Here is a 17,253-nt window from a genome sequence, read left to right on the forward strand (position 1 = left end):
AAAGTGTCTTCTTCTTTGGTGAAATCTTCCACCAGTTATTGGACTCCAGAAAAGGGTTCTAGGGTTCTTATCTGATTCAGAAAAATCACAGTCGGCGAGCTGTCTGTAAATACCTCCCCAGAGAACAACAATGTTTACAAACATCCTTAAGCATCAGATAAACTTTGCTACTGAATGACTGGTCTCGACAGGAGCGAAGTTGCCGTGGTTTAGACTTAGTTCTTCCTTTGTTAGTTCGTTGGTGGTCAGGCTGGTCCCAGCCTTTTGCCACTCTTGTTTTCAGGTCAAGCCAGCAAACTGTAGAGAGAAACCGACTGACTAACTTCCTCATCTCTGACTCCATACTAATCTCATCTTGACTTTGTTCCAAAATTCATCCTCCTACGTCAAGCCATTAATTTTTTATGATTATTTCCAAGTATGTATAGGTGGTGCTGTAGAGCCATTTGCCTCAGCCGAATCCATTGATTTTTGTGACTGTTGAGTGGACATTAGCATATGGATGTGTTCAGGGCTGCACTATGATGACACCCGTGAAGTTTCAGGCAGATTGCATGATGTGGAGCAGAGTTACACATCACTTCCTGTTTTATGGCAAACCATCAGATATTCACTGGAGTGCCATGGCCACGCCCTTTGAGTTTTAAGTAATACTTTGATGCTTTTCATCGGGAAGGCCTGTTGGGTTTTCTGGACAAATTTCAGATCTCTTGGACTTAATGCCTAGGAGGATTGTGTTTCACGCATTTTACGCATTACATGAAATGGCAGACTTCCTGTTTGGTTTAGAGTATGGGTGTTGGTGACATTTACGTGCTGCATACGTCTACCAAATGTCATGGATGTCTGTGAAATGTGTTAAATGAGTTGCCCGTAGTAGATGGTGCAAATGTAAAAACAATGAAGGGGGTGGTATGGAGACATTTTGCCAGACACATGAGAAATTACCATAAAATATTAAAAAAATTTGCCACTGCATGACATTTTTTACGAGTATTTGAGCACTTTGAGGCCGTCAAAAGTGCAGCAGTTAGCACAGTAGAAGAAAGTATACTACTACTACTACTACTACTACTACTAATAATAATAATAATAATGTCTATAAAATATTTGTTAACTGAAAATACATACTGAGAAATCTGTTGTACATTTTGAGTGTCACAAATTCTGAACGTGTCAGCTGAGAAATGAAGCTAAACATTTTCTCCTCTCAGGAACTCAATCACATGCTCGCAATTACCTGAATTTCAACACTGGGGAAACAAAATCCTTTGGATTATATTGACAACCATAAATTAAATAACAACTTGCTCTGTGGGTCAAAGATGAGTTACACATTATTTTGACGACGGTAAATGAACTAACCACCCAGTTTCACATAATTCTCTTTAGTTTCCCCCTCAGGGCATATTGCACTGGCCCACACAGTACTGACCTACACTGAAAGATAATTCTGGCGCGCTTACCTAGAAACCAGCGCCGTCTGTATTTTGACAAAGAGTGAATTTATTGCTCTGACAGCATGCCTGGAAGCTCAGCCTGGAAGCAGCTTGAAAGGGGCATTTCAAAGAAAACAAAGCAGTCCAATTTGTTTGCTGATATCCAAAATCAAACGTGAAATGTGAGTGCTTTCTTAACATTTAGGAATGGAAAATAGCTGAAAATCCTCAATGGACCACAATGTTCTGGAAGATTTACATGTTTACTGAGCTATTTAACCTTCATGACTGAAGGTGCTCTCTTGTGAAATTAGGTTTCCATAATAGAGAGCTGACATTGGATAGCATTGTCGGTTGTTGCTACACAACACTTTCTCCTCTCAGTTTCCACCCTCATTTATATTTTTTCACTTTCACATATGATACTGACCTACTGGCCAGAATAAACTTTACAGGCACCACTGAAAGAAAAAAGTGAATAGAAGCAAGAAAAAGCATGTGAGGGGAAGCAAATCCTGAACATCGAGCACTGAGAAGGGGTCAAAGTTCACCTGTGAAATGTTGGTAGCAAGCAGAAGTCATATAAACCAGACGTCTTAAGAACACAAAGCCACACAACGTGTTGTAAAAACAAAATATAATCCTGCATGCATGGCAATCACACGGCAACAGCCCAGAAAATAAAACTCATGTGTTTTCCAAATCACAGTCAGGTGTAACAACATTGCTAGTTTGCTAATTTTCTGAGGTAACTTTTGGCCTTTGTTTTTGAATTAATGCATTCAATCTGAAGCAGCCATGAGTTTGAAGAATGTTCTTGTTCTTGGCTTGCTTCAAGTCTGTTTAGTTCCATGAGGGTTTATCTGTAATAATGAGGTTAATAATGATGGTCACGTCTGACAGACCTGCGAAACATGAATTTATGTCGTGCACATCTACTCTGCCGTCACGGTGAGGAATTAATATTCAAACACAAAATGCATTCACACCGGGGAAACAGCCTCAAAAGAACCTGATGGAACATATAAAGTTTAAGAAATATAAAGCAAAACTGAGTGATCAGGCATTGCCCAATGAATTAATATCATATCATTTCATGAAGTTAACAAGCATTAACAAGTCGGGAACTTTCTGGCTTTGGCAGCAGGAACAGTTGCTTTTAACCGGCACTCGTGACGTCACACACCCTGCTGCTTGACTTCTCTCGGATCAGAACACACACTACAGGGCGCAAATATTGAACATGTTCATTATCTCCAATCTCTCCTTCCGAGACCTTCCGAGTGGATCGGACCTGACAAAATTGCTCTTAGCACACCCCACACCACAGGAAAATCAGACATGATTTTTTCTTTGTAGACATCCGACAACCTGACCTTCTGCTCCCAATGTTCGGGAAGGGGGAGTTTGGAACTAAAATTGTCCCGATTACCCTGTGGTGTGTGCTGGCCTTAACAAGTTCAGGTTCAGGTTCAGGTTCTCGTTTCCTGTCACACAGAGAATAGTTATTACTCCTGGTCTCCAGAGATCTGAATAGTTTACGCCTAAAATACATCTTAGATCTTCTGTTATGTTACGCGCCATTCAAACCTCCCCTGTCATCTGGATCAAATCTGCTTTCTGTTCCAAGAATCAGAAACAAACACGTAGAAGCTGCTTTCAGCTTTTAACTATCAGAAAACTGCAGGATTTCTTTGAAAATGAGGCTCAAGTCATTCTTGTTTGCTGCTGCCTTTAAGTAAATAGTACAGCAAAAATATATTTTCTGTTGAGCTGTAGCGTAACTCTTATTTCTCTCTTATTACTCTCAACTCTTATCTGCTCAGCTCTTTTTTTTTAATGTTTCTTCAACATCTTTCTCGTGGCTTTTGTTCTTGCCAGTTGTAAATGACTCTTGATGGAAAGCACTTTGAATATAGACATTACTTTTTACGTAATCCATTCCTTGACTTTAGCATCATTTCATATCTGTGTCACCACCAAATCCAAACATTATGGATGAAAACATTCCCATCACAACAATTATTACAATCATAGATATTACCATTTCTTGTTGGACTATAAGCTTGGTTCCTGTGGAGAAATCAAGGAAGTTTTTATCACCCAGAGAAAGTCAGAGCTGTACTTGGCGCAAGCACGTTGATGAAATCATTGGTTTCCTCACAAAGACTACACACCAGAGCATGGCCAACGTGTTGAGTCATTATGTTACAGATTGTTTTCTCCTGTCTGAAAATACTTCACAAGGTTTATATGACTGACGGTTTTATGTTGTATGGAATGAGAAAATGCCTCAAATGAATTGAAAGGAATGTGTTACTGCATGCCACAAAAACAACATTAATCCTTCACGAAAATAAAGATCTGCAATGTCACATTTCTTCTGAATTGTTGTGTAAATGTTTTTATTAATGGAGTCGGAATGATACCTCCTGTGTTCTTGTCTGATGTTGCCATACAAAGTCTCTTAACTCAGCAGAGAAAGAAAGAAAGCTTTTTTAGCATCTTTTGTGACCTTTGACCTCTTCTTGGAAGAACATTGACCAGATCAAAAGCTTTGTGAAGGAGCACATGCATGGTCGCACAATGGCAAATGACATACACATAGGACACAGGAAAAGCTATAACAATGTCCAATCTGCAGAGCATTTCCCTCTGCAAGAGCAAACAGCGGGTCAGAGACATCTCGTTTACATACAGTACATCTCTGAACCGAAGCAGGTCTTTGCACCTAATGAAAGCATCCATCATGGGGTGTGTTTCGAATATCCTGTCTGCCCTGCCACAAATCCTGGAGTGCGGAGAGATCACATATGTCTTTAAATCTGGCAGAGGGAGCACAGGTAGTCATTACTCTGAGGGAACAACTGTTTCTAGCTCATATGCACATACCTCTTGCCTCCCAATACCCCGAGGCGCCCATCAATACCGTCCAGTCCGACAGCTCCCGTACAGCGTTTGACTGTCTCCACCCAGGCTCAGAAGTTCACTGTCAACGCCTGCAAAACACACATCTGTGCAACAGTAAATACCCTATAATATAAAACCAGAAACACGTCCGTGGACTGACATCTTAATTCCGCTCTCCTTTGGTCTGCCTGTCACGGCATTTGATATCTTGATATTGGTACGACGTTGTGGAGGTTTGCTGAGAACACACTGCTGCTTTCATTTTATGCACCTGGGCAAAGATGCAAAAAATGTATATGAAGATGTGATCATTGGTGTTGAGATAATGAAAATAGGCAGATTGACAGAATCAGGGCAGCAAACATTAGAATCCAGCTGATACTTGAATTTGAGTTGTATCATCGATTTGTCTCCAGACGATTTGAAACATACGTAACAATGAAATAAGTTTGGTCATTTCAGAATGTCCTCACTGTGTGAAATTAAATCTCCATTATAAATATAATTATTATAAAGAAAAAGCTTGATTCACAACTACCCCTAATACAGTGCATACACATATTATTATTTCATAGATTTATGATGTAGATTGAATGAAATATCTGACAAAGCCCTATCAAACAATTTCTTGCAATCCACTTACAAAGCTTCAACTTCAACAATTTTGCACAATACCATTAGGAGCGCCCCAGCTCCAAGCACAGTACTTAATCCTGATGTCAGTTGCACGTGTGGATCACGGGACACAGAGAAACTATGGTTTACAGTTGGAGATAGAGCTATAGGATGTGCGCGTGATAATATATGAAGGCTCCACTGCGGGAGTTTCTAAGCAGGCTGCTTGCTCATTATGTCAATCACATCAAATTACCCACTTCCTTCGGGAGTGCCTGGTTTCTTTCCATGAATTCAGTTTCCTCATTGAACCCCTGCTGCTTCAGTCTGCCTGTCATCTCCATTCAACAGTTCTTCTCCAACCAAATGTGAAGGTCAAGTTAACTGTTTGCGAAGTGCTGCACAAACAGCTGAAGATATTCCATGTAATAGCCCTTTGTTAAGTAATATCAAATAGATTTGATTGAGTTGTTCAATCAATAGATCAAAAGTATTTAGATCAGTGATTTTCAAAGTGTGGGGTGGGCTTCCTCTGGAAGGAACCAAAAAGTTCAATACGGTTAAAGCAGCAGGAATAATCAGGTCATGAAGATGCTTTTTCTCATCCTGATTCTTTTCTTTCTCATTTTTAACGAAGGGTCCTTGAGCAAGACACCAAACTCCAAATTGCTGGAAATGGATGGATTGAGCACTATGCATGGCAACTGCATCTATTGGTGAGTAAATGTGTGTGTGAATGGGTGAATGTGATTAACAATATAAAGCACTTTGGGACTCCTGAACCAATTGAAAAGCGATATGTAAGTGAAATCCATTTTCCATTTACCATTTAATACACAGATCCTTCTAAATGAATCCACTAGAAATGTAATAAGTGTAAAAATGTTCAAATAAAAACAACTAACTTGTATCTGAATCAGAATAAAACTACCTATTCATGATAAAATTGTGGGATAATAATGTGAAAAGTTCAGGTTTTTATTACGTCTTGTTCCCAACAGCAGTTAAGAATAATATCTGACAGAGGGATAAACTTTACAAAGTTCGGCATTTACCTAAAAACTCCTGTTTTCAAAGTTGGGGTGCCAAGAGTGACACAATATGGTTCAAGGGGCTGGTAGCACTTTAAAAGCCTGTGATTTATATTCTCTTGTAAAATAATCAACATGAAGAATCAAATGTATCAAGAATATTTGAGACTTTTTCTTTTGTGCAAGAAAACGCCGGTAACAGCAGCAGTGAACACTGACGACAATGTGATTATGAACACCCTCAGCCCAGTCTATCGTCCGGTATAATCTTTACACTGATTAATGGTGACGTCAACAGGCTGCAGTTAGTGAGACGGACTCCATGTGACGCCTCTCACACGTTTTAGTGCAGCTCAAGTGACTTTCCATAATCTCTCAAACATCACATCTTGGAATAGTGAAATGTTTTGTTTTCTTCATTCTTCAAAGTTTTCAAAAACTTGTAAACTAAGGAACACAAAGAGTCGTGTTATTTTAGAGACATGAGAGGGCAGAGGGACAAAGCAATAAGATGCTTAACCAATTGAATGAAATGCATGACACTGCACAATTCTTTTTGCCAAAATATGCCTCCAAATTGGACTGTTCTGTTATTACCACATTTGTTTCCAATACATTCTTTCATGCTTGTATTGTGCAAACAAGCTATTCAAATCTATTTTGGGAGAATAGTGCTCTCTTGAAGTCTGACGAGTCCTTTCCTGAAGTCCCTTTTGCAGTTTCCTTTTTGGGGGATATGTGGTTTGTTCTTTGCAGCTCACTGATAAATAAACTATAGACAAGCAGGAAGTGCCTAAAATATTCATTGTCTCTGTTACAAGAAACATGAAAAAAGAAATCACTGTGGAAAATACAACAGGGAGACTAGAATGCAGTTTATTTATACATATGTATATAGAGGACAGTCAAAAACAAGGGACATTTAAAGTATGCATCTTGGACAAAATACGTATCCACATATTTGTGCTCCATCTTGATCCAGATGTATGGCCCACTCTTTACTTGCTCATACTTGGAATTCAGGAGGTTTTCACAGAATCTGTTAAACCTGACTCTGATAATGCTTTTTTTTTTTTTTTTTAACAGAAAGTTCCCACACAAGTATATTATCTGTATTATTATTATTGCTTATGTAATAATATACAACCCAGGTCACACAGTGAGTTGCTTAAGCTTCCAATTTCACACTCATGTCTCTAACATAGATGCCATCTCAGCTTTATCACTTGATTCTAGGAAACTTGCTAGATCACAAGCTCATATTTTGCATGGCGCCTCCAAAAGATGCTAGGTCTCACACACATACACACACACACACTGAATCATTCTGACATCCGCATATAGTGTACAGGGACTTGTGTTGCTATATCAGGAGAGGCTCAGTTGAACTAACCCTAACCCATTCCAAGCATGCCTGCTGTATGGATGACAGTGCCTCCAACTGCAGCAATAGATTTTCTGCATACCGATATTAACCCTGCACAGTATGAGCAAATGTATGAATGCAATTCAGGCAACACTAACTCGAAAACAATTTTAATTAAATATCTGCAACAAAAACAGTGATAATGAAAACATCTATCGATCCTACAGTACATACGAGTGAAGGAATTGTACAAAAATAAGTAATTTTGTCAAATGTAACATGATTATCACTAGAGATACACACATCAATAATACGACTAACTTGAGCTTGCTGCGTCTCCTGTACATGTTCATATAAATATTTACAGTCATACAACATGAGCAAACGTTTTTTATGACATCACAATTTTAGTACTTCAACCACATCAACAGTGAGTGTACTTTCAGCAAAGCAATAAAAGTTGGATCTGAGTCACCAACTATGTCATCATCTTCTACCTATACCGTTACTGAAATATTAGATGTAAAAAAAAAGAAGAAGTAATTCTCATGCATAATTTCATCAGTCTCAGTTTTCAACTTCAATGGTAACTTCAGTTCATTCAAAGTATTTCAAATATTTGAAGTTTTTCCAAGAAAAATATAAGAAATTCCAAAATATTTTCAGAGGTGTGGTTGGAGTTAAAAATGGGCAGGTGTATACAGGTGCATCTTAAAGAATATGAATATAGAAATATGAATATCAAACAAAGATAATTGATTCGTCAATTATTTCAAAACCCAAACTAAAGGTTTCCAGCATTTATTTAAATTTCAACTGTAATATTTGTGGCTTTCAATTTGAAAAACATCTGATCTAGTGAGATATTGCAACATTTTGAGATATTGTATATTGTATTATTAAGGCAGAGAATAAAATAAAAAAAAAAAAGTAATATTCCTGTGAAAGTCGAGGGGAATTTAACTTCAATGTTTTATGATATGCACCTGTAAATCACGAAACCAACAAAGGTTTGCAATGACCCCCTGCATTCTTCAACGGTCCATGTTGTTCATGCTACATTAACTTAGAGTAAAACTTCACATCTGAGACTTCAGTTTTACAGTTATGTCATTTCAGCTTAATTTCAGAACCAGTGAATGAATATACACAGCAAATAGTTGATGTTTTCCATCTCGTTCCTCACTGCTGTGCCGTCCTCCCTATCCTCCCTCGCTCCTGTTGTCCCATCTTTTCCTCCTCTCTGTGGTGTCTCCTGTTCCTGCTTTTCTTCATTTCCTGGATATGTTTCCACTTGCCAACCCCTAAGCCTCGCCCCCGACCCCTTGAATGTTTCTTATCCAGCCACAGTGAATCGCAGTACTCTTCGAGAGAGCTGAATGGAGAGCTCATCACTCTCAGGTAGTCCTTGTACCGCTGACGGGCTTCTGCAGGGCTTTCGCTGGGCTTTGGTTTCCTGTCCAGTTGTCCATGCGTGACAAGCTGCAGTGTGAGACGCAGGAGAGTGTGTGTGAAGTGCGTGTGCTCTTGAGCAACACAGATATACACCCCGACATCGGAGGGATGGAGAGAGCGAATCAGCAGACCACGTTCAGTGTGAACAACTCGATCATCCGGTCGAACCTAGGAAGAAGAAGATGATAATGGTGAAATAGTAGCTTTGTTATTTGCCCATCCTTTATACTTCTTCATTCAACTTGAGTGTAGGGGATCCAAGCTGACTATTGGTGAAAGCAGAGTACACCCTACAGTCAGTTTAACTTCAGAAACAAGTTTTGTTTTTATTTTTTTTGACTGTGGGAGGAAACCGGTTTACTCGGTGGGAAACTTGCACATGCACAGGGTAAACATGCAAACTTCACAGTTTGGCTCTTGGGCCCAACCTCCTGGGAATCAGTCTACCTGCACATGACATTCCTCTACAAGTGGGCACCCATACATTTCCATGCAGGATTTGTCTTCAAGGTATGTTAAACAAGGTAATGACCCCTGAAAGAGGAAGCATATTGAATTGGGTGTGGCGAGGCAGAGGTCAAGATATGGTGTGGAGAGATCTTCAGGTTCATAATGAGAGCAAGTGGTAAGTGTTTATGGGAAAGTGTGTCTGCGTGCTCGTGAGTCAATTCTAATGGTTGGTAGCATGTGATTTTTTTTTTTTTTTTTTTTTTTACAGCGCTCTTTTTATTTAGTAACCATAGTTCATCAGGTGGTGTGGCTGCTGTCAGAGCCTAAAACAACACAGCTGTGTCGAGAGGAAAGAGGAAAAGCCAGAACTGTGCATTTGTGTGTGCGAGTGTCAGTGCACGTGTGGCTGCTTCAAAAGCATACCTCCCACAGCCCTGTGATGACCCCCCCCCTGAGGTGTAGCTGATAAGAGGGGCAGAATATTACCATAAATTTGCCTCTGCGTGTGTGTTGTAGCTTTATGTCGCTGAGGGTCTCTGTGGGTTTTTTTTTTTTCTTGCATGTGGAGCCCTTTCGTGGCTTCCCGGTCTGACACTGATGATGTGTTGTCCAGCCAAAGGCAGACACACCAGCTTCGAAATCGATCTGGATATTGACCCTTACTCACATCAGACTCACCACCCTGTCTCCTATCACGTACTTGTTTCCTGACACACTTGTCCAACTTGACTTAACATATGGAATATGTATTCAACACATAAAAAAAATCGCACTTCTCCAAGTATCTGTTCACTTTAAATCCATTTAATCTTTATTGATATGGTTATTTGTTTGTCTTGTATGCCACCCCGTTCCAAAAAGTCGAGGCATCTGAGACTAAGTGGCCACGCCAGACATTTAAAGTCACACAGATGGTCTGCTTTCATTTATGGGCCTGCGTGCATGTGTCTGTGTATTTCTGGGAATGTGATTAAATCTACTCCTAAAAAGAAAAAAAGAAAAGTAGTAAAGTATAACGGAAATTGTATTATTGTAATGAGTTTTCTGTGCTTGTAGAAAAAGTGAAATGCTAATTTCCAGACATTTGAATTCATGTGGAGGAACCAAATAAAATAATATTTGTCAGGTTTTTTTGTTTACTTTCAACAATGAGAATAGAAGGTTAAGAAGTTGAGAATTTCCCACGATTTTAGGAAGCTTTGTTCAAATGGGCTCTGTGGGAGATTTTAAACAGCATCCATGCTTTTCTTATTAGCCTGTTTGTATTGGGCAAGCATGCAGGGCTCTCGGAGGTAAATACATACTCGTGCGCACACACATGCATGCGCAAAAAGCACACATATAGAGAAACACAGCAGCATTTATTCCCACTCATATCTTTAATAGTTGACTTTTATTAGAAGGTGCACATGAGGAGGGGGAGTATTGGTGTTGGCTGCTGAAGATTTCTAGCCACAAACTAGGAACACAAAAGGAGAAAAACAAACAGAGAAGTTGTCGAGACATCACAAAAGGTGAGAGGAAAAGAAATAGACGTGCTGAATGGCGTGAAGGGAGGAAATGAGGAAAGATTAGGGTAGGACTGATGGGGCAGGTTGAAGGACAGGTAAGACAGACAAAAGGAAACGGAGAAGGACAAGTGACAGGATGAATTTAGACCTGTATGTTAAAGCACAGCTGTGAGACTTCACTGCACCAACAAAAACAGAAAACCCAAAAGATTGAAGACATAGTTTTCGATAAAACTGTGCTACAGTTTTTTTTTTTGTTTTTGTTTTTTTAATACGATATCCAACTAACTTTACAGTGTAAACAAATTCCAGGTAGAGACGTGTGAGATGCAGGACTTTAAGATTAAAGCATCGTTTCTTTCTTATTGCCGCCAGACTTCTGAACAGCTGACGGGAGTCTGTAATCCAGCCTAATGTGTCACTTCTGACATGAACATTCAGTTGATGTTGCACCCTGATGATGCCCACAGATATAATTGAAATTCCTCTGTATATTTTCTGACACTGTTCATAACTGACTTTAATTTAAATGTTAAGAGCAGGTTAATGAACTAAACGTGAAAGTAACCAGAAATTCCACTTAACTTGTTTTATTATAACCAAACCCCAAACATTTTAACAACTGTCTACAACATTTGCTAAATAATTCTATCAAGTTTCAGACTTTACCAATGCCTAAGTATTTGTGCCTTTGTTTCCTGATGTCTTTGTATTTTCAGCTACACGTACCCAATATGTTTACATGCAGAATAATAGAATTATTTATGCAATGTCTGTTGTACTATTAAGATTTGCTTTCCCCTCCAAGATATTGTTTGAATCCTCGTGAACCATCTGGTTTCTTAAATGATTGGTCATAATTACATCCATTCATACAACAAACCAGCATTAAGACCAACATTACAATAAGTAACAGGTATTATTACATCCAGATGGTCTTTCTTCCAATTTATTGCTAAAGCCTCTGATGCTAAATATTACAACCTCATAAATAAATACACAACTCTATGTTTTGCCACTTTGTCCTAATAAAAACTAGCCAAACTGCCGTCGATCCACCATCTTAAACATGTTTGGTTGTTTTTATTTTGCTTCTGTCTAACACATAACAAACCTGAGAGAGGAAGAACTCCTGCGTTCACTTCATCACTTTGTCTACAGTACAATAGGTCACATATCATTGTATGCCTACACACACAAACACAGAAAATACCCCATTGTGTTCATTACCCCTACACACATGGCTGTCCGTAGGGAGTGCTCTGTTATGATTTCCGCTGTGGGGGTTCATAAAGAGACACACAGACACACACAGACAGAAAACACAGGACTTTCTGCTGTGCGAGCCCATAAAGGAACACATGGGTCTTTAGTGGCCTCTGCACCTGTCTCTGTGCTTATAGTCGCCTGTGAACGAGAGAGGACGGAGAACAGTGGTGGGAGTAAATGACTCTAGTGTGAAAGGAGGAGTGAGTGGGCGAAGCAGTAAGAGAGGCATTGGATCTGGGATAGTATGGATGTTTTTTTTAGGGGAGGGGAGAGGGGAGGAGGGCACTGAGGTGCTGAGTAAGCCCGTCCCTGTCGTCTCATTCAGGAGACAAGTGACATAATCAATGACTTCCTTTTCACACAAAAAACAACTTTTTTTTAAAGTACTCCAAAACCCAGCTGTCAATGTCTTTTTTGAATCTATTCATTAACAAACCAGTCCTATACCTGTTGATTATCTAGGTGGAGAGGCTGTTGAAAATGTCTTTAAGTAGTAAATTATGTGAAAAGAAAAGTTTGTACAGCTTTGGTTAGGGGTGCCTCTCTGATGGTCCATTTAAACTCAAAACAGTCCATTAGCTATAATTTCTCGTGGTAACTGCTGTCCCTAATTTCTCCACTGGAAAAGGGTTGGCAGAGGTATACAGGCACACAGTACACATTCCTGATCGATTGCTAAACAGTGAATCACATGGACTTCAGCTCGTCTGGATCGAACATACTTTGTTTCAAAAGTTGAAAACAAAACATGTTGAAACTGCTTTTATTTTTTTATGCACCAAATATTTGGAACAAGTAAAAAAGCTCAAACTCTTAAAAAAAGACTGAAGAGCTTTATCAGTTTGCTGCTGCTCCTCAGTGAAACAACCACTCATCATATCATAACCCTATCTTTACATTGGCTTTTTATTCTATTCCATACTTTATTTTACAATTTAATGTTTTCAATGACTTTTATACCGTTACTTGCTAGTTTTCTGCTTTGTTTGCTGTTCAGGTTTGTAGATTTGAATTGACTTGTTTCCGCAAAATGCGCAGTATAAATTAAATTCCTTTACCCATTGCCAGTGATATACCATTAATATGACAGCTTCACTGTGAATCCTCGTTTGGAGAAAATCTTCATATTTGATTTTTCTCACCTACTACTGTTCAGAAATCATGCAGTGTATAAGAAGACAATAAATAACCACAACAATGGCAGATTTCCTCACGTATGAATAGTAAGAATTCCTGGATAAAAAAATTGAGAATGGTGTAAAATAATGTTATTTTTATAACTTTTCTTGTAAGAGAATGATGACTGCTCATCCCCTTCGCACTGGGAGAATCTAGTAAAGGTCAAGTCATCCCTCACTCTCCTTAAAGACAAAGGCGTTTCAAAAAAATAAAGCCCTGGACACTCATAAATATCAAGCAAACATCAACCGATGGTGCAAAAACAGTTGCTTAAGGCTTCGAAATTCAGATCTCAGAGCCAATGAGGCAAAGGGCAAGTATGAGGTTCTTTGGATACTTCTTACAAGTCTTACATAACAAATTCTTGCAGGGGCAAACAATAGTTTTTGGCTCCGCTATTTCTATTCTTTTTGACCAAGCATGAAAAAATGCAGCCCTTCAGGTAGTGTTCAGAGTCCCAAAACACTTCCAGACGCCAGGGAGAGATAAATGAGTTTTTTCGCTGGTGCATGTGAACGAATGCAGAGGAGTTTATTCTCTGACCTCTTCCCTTCGTTCAGATCCAGATCTTTGGAAGTACCACCGGATCTGGGCCTGTTGAGACTTGGGGAGACACTCGAGGAACGTGGAGTTGCTCTGCACCCCGAACAGTACTTTTTCTTCCACACGCCCCACACCGAAACCTGAAAATAGAGGGAAGAAATAACTAGTTATCCAAGAGCGTTGATTTGTTTGTTTCTCACAAAGCCATACTTCCACTAGTAATTGCATAAATGATATTGCAAAAGTCATAAACCCCCATTTGTTCACAATTCAACAACAACAACAACAACTATGAAACTGAGACACAACCATTTTATGAGGAAACATGAAAAAACGATTTTGAATTTGATGGCAACAACACATGTGAAAACGCGTTTAACATTGTGGATCATCCTTTTTAACCACAGCCTGTAAACATTTGGGAATGAGAAGACCAGTTTCTGGAGTTTTGTAGAGCAATGTTGTCCTATTCTTGTCTGATGCAAGAGTCCGGCTGCTCAACACATTACTTTTTCAGTCTTTTGTTGCCACTGTTCCAATTTAAAAAAAATGTTTTAGATTATTCCATTTTATCAAATTTAAAATTAGCTCACATGTTTGTAATATTGTAAAATGCCTCTTCTTTTAAATATCTTTCTATGCTCTATTGGGAATGAAATGTGGATTTATAAGATTATCAAATCATTGGATGTTTTATAATTGAATACCCAATTGTTTTAGGACCATTTCTTTAATTAGGATTATGACACTCTCTCCAAAGATGCAATCAGTTGTTGAAGATACTTGGCAGATAAATTGCAAAGATATTGGATAACCTACTTAAATTTTTATATGAATATTGTCTGACTGTTACTTGTCCTTATGTAATCTCAAACTGATGACATTTAAAAACATTATTTTTTTTTTTTTTAAAGAAGCTATTCTATTGAATGCAGAAGTTGTTTTTTTTTCTTGCCTTTAATGATTCTTCTTTATGGCTGCATGTGCTCATTTCCACCTCGTAAAATGAATCTGGGGCTGATCAGATGACTCTAATCAACTCATGATGAATGCAAAATCTTAAATAACGTGTGCACTGCATCTGTTCACTCTGAGTGTTTTTAACTTGCAAAGCAAATACAAAAACAGGAAAAATCTCCCAAGAGTACATACTGTCCTCTGTGTCCCAGCACTGATTAGCAGGATCTCCATTCTTGATATCTTGTCTTCTCGCTCGCCTGAAACACAAAAGGACACAGTCTAAGAATAAACGGCTAATTTAATTATCTAGTTGTTAAAACACCATGACGTTCAAAATGTGCTATTTTATTAATGTAACTAATCAGTATTGATACAATAAAGTCCTTGGCAAAGGAAACAATAACAAAATTGATTTTCAAATAATGTTTAATGGTCGGACTTTTTCAAATGTTAAATTTGCATGTCGGGAATGTACCTGAAGCAATAATCCTAAAGCTATGTATTGCCGTCTATGACTATGTTTGGAGTCATTTCTGACAGCGTTTCTTAACTCCATTTCTCCATTTCTCAAAAATAACAGTGTTTAATAATTTGTTATATGAATAAGTTAACTTAAAAAAATATATTATTTTCTTCAATCAAAATAGTGTTCACTATGAAAGAAACTGATTTGATGGTGGGCTCCATCAGTTTGTATTGATTTCTTCCTCCACTTCCTGCAAGTTCTATGTGATGAGACATCTGTAGCCTACATTCAGTGACACTGAAGATCTGCTTTCAAAGGGTTGCTTTCAAAAGCGGGGGCCTCTGCTGCAGCACAAAGTGTAACAGCATCCCCACTGGCCAATAATATGACCGCTTGACCCCCAACTGTAGGGTATGGATTCTGTAGAGCTTAGATTCGTGCAAGCAAGCACACAACAGAAACAGAGAAAAACAACATGGATATCCTTTGCACCTCAAGGACAACACTCTGGTGGTGTGGAATGACAGATGCATTAATAAGCTGAAGAACAGTATCGCTAATCATTACTTGAAACGAGCGAAAACCCTCCGGCACGGAAAACTGCTGCAAAAGTGAAGCAATCCGAAACGCAAATACATTTAGCAAAAAAAACCTGACAGCTCCGGGAAACGTACAAGAAATATGGGCTTCACCAGGAATCTAATTCTGCTTTCATAGTTTCTTTTGTTGTTCTGTTAGATCGCTTTAATGTCTAAGGTTTATTGCTTTAAAATCAAGCTACACCGCAATCTAGGATTTATTTGTTTTATTCATATTAATATTTGAATAGCCAAGTATCATATTTATAGCATACCGCTTCGATGCAGGGATGTATCGAGAGCACGTGTGTCCGTCCCAGGCGCAGTAGGGATCTCGTGCCAAGCAGCATTCAGCACAGGCCTGACCGTACAGGTGACATCTGCTGAGCGAGACCTGGGCGAGCCCTTCACGTGAACCCACGTAGAGCTGTTGCTACAGTAAAACACAACACTGCTTCAGGAGAGACAAACATACAAATCCTTCCCAAGTTCAAGTTTATTATCCATAATAAGCATTTATTTGGTTAGAGAAGGAAACATGTACAGTGTAAAAGTATGCTACATTCATATAGAAAGTATAACAGGAGCAGGCAGGGCTGAACTGTGAAAGATCCTGAGATGAAACCGTGTTTCATGTAGAATGCTTGGATAAAGCTAAAATATTGTATCGCTCCTTGAAAAACATTTTATTAAAAGAAAACATTGACGTTATTCATAGACGAAAATGTTTTCCCGAGATTATGCTCAAGAATAACTTTGGCTCAAACGATGTTCCACCTATGTTATTCACTGACTATGTAACTAATACATATTATTACAATGATAAAATGTCACCTGAAACAAACTAGGTTTGACGCTTTTACAATGCAAACTATCTTCAAAACTGCAGGTTTGAGAATCTGCACCGACTTGTCTGGAAGACACCAGCAAGTAGGCGAGCACACACACAAACACAGAGACACAGGTCAAACTCTGCAGGAGATTAATGGAAGCTGTGATTAGGGTTGAAGTGTCTACTGACACCCCTGACCCCTAGATAATGAGGCAGTAGACTGAAAAAGGTACAGGGAAATAGGCTAAAGACAGAGAGGGACAAAATAAAAGCAATATGTTGTGTGTTACATTAGGCTTGAATGAATGCACACTGCATGGAAGGCATGTAAAAGTCAAATGAGAATGCAATCAGTTAAATGAGAACAAACCTGTTTTGAAGACATCTTCATACTGAGAATGGGAGTGGGACTCTGCAACAAGTAAGAGAAACCCCATCAGATTGGAATCGGCACACATTGCTGAATGGCTGTTGTTGAGGATTAATTACTCAAACAATCCATCAATGTCGCAGAGTTTTTATAGCAACAGCACGATGAATATTTCACTGCAAAACATTTATCAAAAAGCAAAACTCAGATAGATTAATGGACACGTTTGTGTGTGTGTGTGTGTGTGTGTGTGTGTGTGTGTGTGTGTGTGTGTGTGTG

The 17,253-nt window shown here is 38.8% G+C and overlaps 1 protein-coding gene across 2 annotated transcripts in view; it reads right to left on the minus strand.

Annotated features, from left to right (window-relative positions):
• Positions 1–7,514: 7,514 nt before the first annotated feature.
• Positions 7,515–17,253, minus strand: part of sema3d (sema domain, immunoglobulin domain (Ig), short basic domain, secreted, (semaphorin) 3D) — a 31,880-nt gene continuing 22,141 nt past the window's right edge. Inside the window, exons 14-18 of one of the 2 annotated variants that reach the window (XM_080505068.1) lie at positions 16,975–17,016; positions 16,048–16,199; positions 14,921–14,985; positions 13,769–13,908; positions 7,515–8,984 (exon numbers count right to left, since the gene is read on the minus strand). In XM_080505068.1, the coding sequence (XP_080361194.1) occupies positions 8,544–8,984; positions 13,769–13,908; positions 14,921–14,985; positions 16,048–16,199; positions 16,975–17,016 (840 nt within the window). In that variant the 3' untranslated portion in view covers positions 7,515–8,543. Of the gene's footprint in view, positions 8,985–13,768; positions 13,909–14,920; positions 14,986–16,047; positions 16,206–16,974; positions 17,017–17,253 lie in introns of both variants that reach the window. The other variant, XM_080505067.1, reaches the window with a different exon arrangement.

This window comes from Blennius ocellaris, assembly GCF_963422515.1.
Source record: "Blennius ocellaris genome assembly, chromosome: 11".
Lineage (NCBI taxonomy): Eukaryota > Metazoa > Chordata > Actinopteri > Blenniiformes > Blenniidae > Blennius > Blennius ocellaris.